General features: G+C 70.5%; 2 protein-coding genes across 2 annotated transcripts in view; one reads left to right on the forward strand and one right to left on the reverse strand.

Moving 5' to 3' along the window:
• The window catches only part of HDGFL2 (HDGF like 2), a gene marked incomplete at its 5' end in the record, with an annotated part of 15,861 nt that extends 14,274 nt beyond the window's left edge, over positions 1–1,587 (forward strand). Inside the window, 3 exons of the mRNA XM_027769607.1 lie at positions 38–236; positions 904–1,033; positions 1,298–1,587. Of these exons, the coding sequence (XP_027625408.1) occupies positions 38–236; positions 904–1,033; positions 1,298–1,397 (429 nt within the window). The remainder of the gene's footprint in view (positions 1–37; positions 237–903; positions 1,034–1,297) is intronic.
• A 212-nt stretch (positions 1,588–1,799) lies between these two features.
• PLIN4 (perilipin 4) overlaps positions 1,800–3,314 on the reverse strand; it is a 10,964-nt gene continuing 9,449 nt past the window's right edge. The window contains exon 11 of the mRNA XM_006171855.1: positions 1,800–1,920. Within this exon, the coding sequence (XP_006171917.1) occupies positions 1,800–1,920 (121 nt within the window). The remainder of the gene's footprint in view (positions 1,921–3,314) is intronic.

Genomic DNA, 3,314 nt, shown 5'->3' on the forward strand with positions numbered 1-3,314 from the left:
GGGGCGGGCTGCCCTGACCGCCGCTGTGGGCGCCCAGATCCGCAGGTACAAGGCCAACAAAGACGTGATGGAGAAGGCGGCGGAGGTCTACGCCCGGCTCAAGTCGCGGGTCCTGGGCCCCAAGGTGGAGGCCGTCCAGAGGGCCGGCAAGGCGGCGGCCGAGAAGGACAAGGCCGAGGAGAAGCTGGCGGGCGAGGGCACGCCCAGGGAGAAGGCGGAGGATGGGCCGAGTGCCGGTAAGGGCGGCCGGCTCGCTGTGGGCGCAGGGGCGGTGGCTCTGCGGGATGACCAGGGAGGACCCGGTCTGCTCGTCCCCACGGTCCCGTGCAGGACGGCGCTGTCCCTGGGCGACCTGTGAGGGCGTTGGGCCCGTGTGCCTGGCAGATGTGGCTGCAGGGCCCACGCCCGGGTGATGGACGCGCACTCGGACACGCAGAGACACGGGCTGAGCACGTGACCAACCGACACGTGTGGTGTGGGTGGGGTTCGGGGTTCGGGCTCCAGGCTCGGGCCATGCGTGGGAGCACAGAAAGGGGTCTCGTCACGGGCTCCGCGTGGCCTTCAGAGGTGACCTGCAAGCCCACCTTCAAGACATGGCCCCAGGCTGACCACGTGCTTCCCGTCCAAGGGTTCCTAGGGTTCCCCGTCGCCCACGCCCACCCTAGGCCTCCCTGCTTCGGCTGGCATGGTCAGGGCCTCAGTGGCCTCAGGCCCGAGCCACACACAGCCAGCCCCCCTCAAGTGCTCGTGGGAAGCCAGGCCCAAGCCACCCCCAGGTGTTGGGGCGGGTGTGGACGTCGCAGACCTCAGGACCGGGACCCCAAAGCCCCTCACAGCGGATAGGAAGGTCCCGGGGTCCTGGACTGGAGTGCAGCCTTGTCCTGTGACCCTTCTGTCCCCCAGACCTGTCCACCCCTGTGAATGGCGATGCCACGTCCCAGAAAGGAGAGAGCGTGGACGACAAGGAGCACGAGGAAGGGCCGGACTCAGAGGAGGGGCCCCGGTGCGGCTCCTCCGAAGACCTGCACGACGCGTGAGTGTCCCCATGCGGGCTTCCTCGCAGGACCAGGCGCCGCACCCCTGCCTTCCAGCCAGCCCCAGGCAGGCCTGTGCCGGGCGCCCAGCCGTGACCGAGCTCACGCACAGTGCCGCCCCGGGTCTCACCGGCTGGCGCCGAGCGAGGGCAGGAGGGGCGCGGGACGCAGGCTCTGCCCGTGGGTCTCTGCAGCTCCTGCTATGCAGCACCGCGGCCCAGGGCGGGTGCGTGCTCACGCCCCCTGTGCTGTGCTCCCACCAGCAGCCCCCAGGAGGGCCCCGACCTGGACAGGCCTGGCAACGACCGGCAGGAGCGCGAGAGGGCACGGATGAACTCCGAGTCCCCGGACGACGAGAGCTGAGCCAGCCGGCCCGAGCCCAGGCGCCCCGGGTGGCAGAGCCCCGGGCCGCCGCCCTCCCCGGCCTCCCGGGAGAGCAGAGGACTTTCGGGGAGGCCCGTGCGTGTTTGTATCGTCCCTTCAGGTTTTTTCTGCCTAACTTCTGTGATTTCCAGCCGACATGAAATGACTATAAAGGGTTTTTTAATGAAAAAAGAAACGGCTTTTATTGGCCGGGTTTGCTTGGCGGCCTGCGTGGCGGGGCCAGGGCAGAGGGTGAAGCCATCGGGCCATCATGAGCGGCAGAGGTGACTTCCATCCCAGCGTGGCGGGGTGGGTGGGATGGGCCCTTTCTGAACGGAAGGAGGAGCATGGCCGGGCCAGGCAGGCGCGGAGCACCCACGCCGGGGCAGCAGGCGTCTGGGGTCAGGCCCGGAGGGCAGGGGCTGGGGCTCCCGGCTCCGCCGCCCCACGCGGCTGGGCCCCCAGGTAAGCCCCAGGGTCCTCTGTGCGAGGTCGGCCCCGGGCCAGGAGGGCGCCACGGGCACTGTCGTGACAGGGAGGGATTTGTGGGGTGCAGGCCGGTCCTCAGCTGGGTCACCAGCTCGCCGCGTAACCTCGGGCAAGTGGCCCCCCGCAGCCCGTCTGCACGGGGGTGGCCTGGTTTCAGACTGCCGTGAGGGTTCGCGGGGGGCAGCGCCCGGCCTGGCGTGGCAGGCGCCCGGGGTGGCCTCCAGACATCGCTGCCTGCATGGGAGCTCCATCCGTCCTGCCGAGGGGCCGGCTGCAGGGCCGTGGGAAGGGGCTTCCTGGGCCTCCCGGTTTCCGCAGGGGCCTGTCTTAGGCCGCACTGGATGGCCGGCGTGACAGGCTGAGGGAGGAGGGTTCCCTCCTGTCCCCTGCATGGCCTGTCACTGCAGCCCTCTCGGGTCCACCTCCCAGCCCTGTGCCGTGGGGCTCCGAGGACCTTGGGGCGAGGCAGCCCGGCCTCTGTGTCTCCCAGGAGCTCAAGGCCGGGTCGTTTCCGGAGGAGCAGGTGGTCGGGGCAGGTCGGGGGTCACTGGCTGGTCCATGGTGGTGGCTTCTGTGCAAGTGGGGGCCGTTGGCGTTTGGCTGCAGGTGGGGGAGGCCTGAAGGGGGCGCCTCGTGAGGCGCCCTGAGTGTTGTGGTGCGGCGAGGCTCGAGGTGGGCTGTCCCCACCGTGCAGCCCCCCCCTGCCAGTCCCTCTGTGCCCCTCCCGAGGACTGGGTGTGCAGCCCGGAGGGGGACCTTGGGAACGTGCTCAGCTGACCGCCACGCCAGCCTGGTCCTCAGCCTCGTGCTAAACCCAGACAGGAGAGCTCGCCCGACAGGCCCTGGCCGCGGCCTCTGTGGGCAAGGTCGACCTCCGTCAGCCTGTCCGTGCCTTCACCGGCCGCCTGGGCCTCAGACCTCGTGGCTCAGCCTTGCCTGGGGTCTCGGTGAGTGGCTGAGGCCGGAAGCAGCGTCACAGCCGCCCCGCCACGGCACAGCCCGCGGTGGTGGTGGTGGTGGCTCCTGTGGCTGTCTTCACGAAGCCCTCGGCCTCGCTGGGGTCTCGGGGTAGCAGCACAGCTCCAGCCGCAGTGGCATTCTAGGGTGTTCTGGTGCGTGGGGCTCACAGCACCCCAAGTGTCTGCAAGGAGCTGGGGGGACGCCTGCGGACGAGGTGGCGCTGTGGGAGCCGGGCTGGGGGGCTCTGGGCGGGGCGGGCAGGACCTGGCAGGCTCTTCTCCGCTTCTCCCTTCTGGGTCCGGCCGTCCAGCACGGCTCCTGGTCAGCCAGGGAGCACCGTAGGGAAGGGCAGGGCCAGCGGCCGGGGCTGGGTGGGGGCTGTGTCCTGGTGACCCTTCCACTCAACCTGCTTCAGCCTGCCCGGAACTGGTGCCGGGCTTGGGCCCCCAGGCCGGGCCAGGCCGCGGC

The sequence above is a fragment of the Tupaia chinensis genome, unplaced genomic scaffold, assembly GCF_000334495.1.
Source record: "Tupaia chinensis unplaced genomic scaffold, TupChi_1.0 Scaffold149964_2, whole genome shotgun sequence".
Classification (NCBI taxonomy): domain Eukaryota; kingdom Metazoa; phylum Chordata; class Mammalia; order Scandentia; family Tupaiidae; genus Tupaia; species Tupaia belangeri.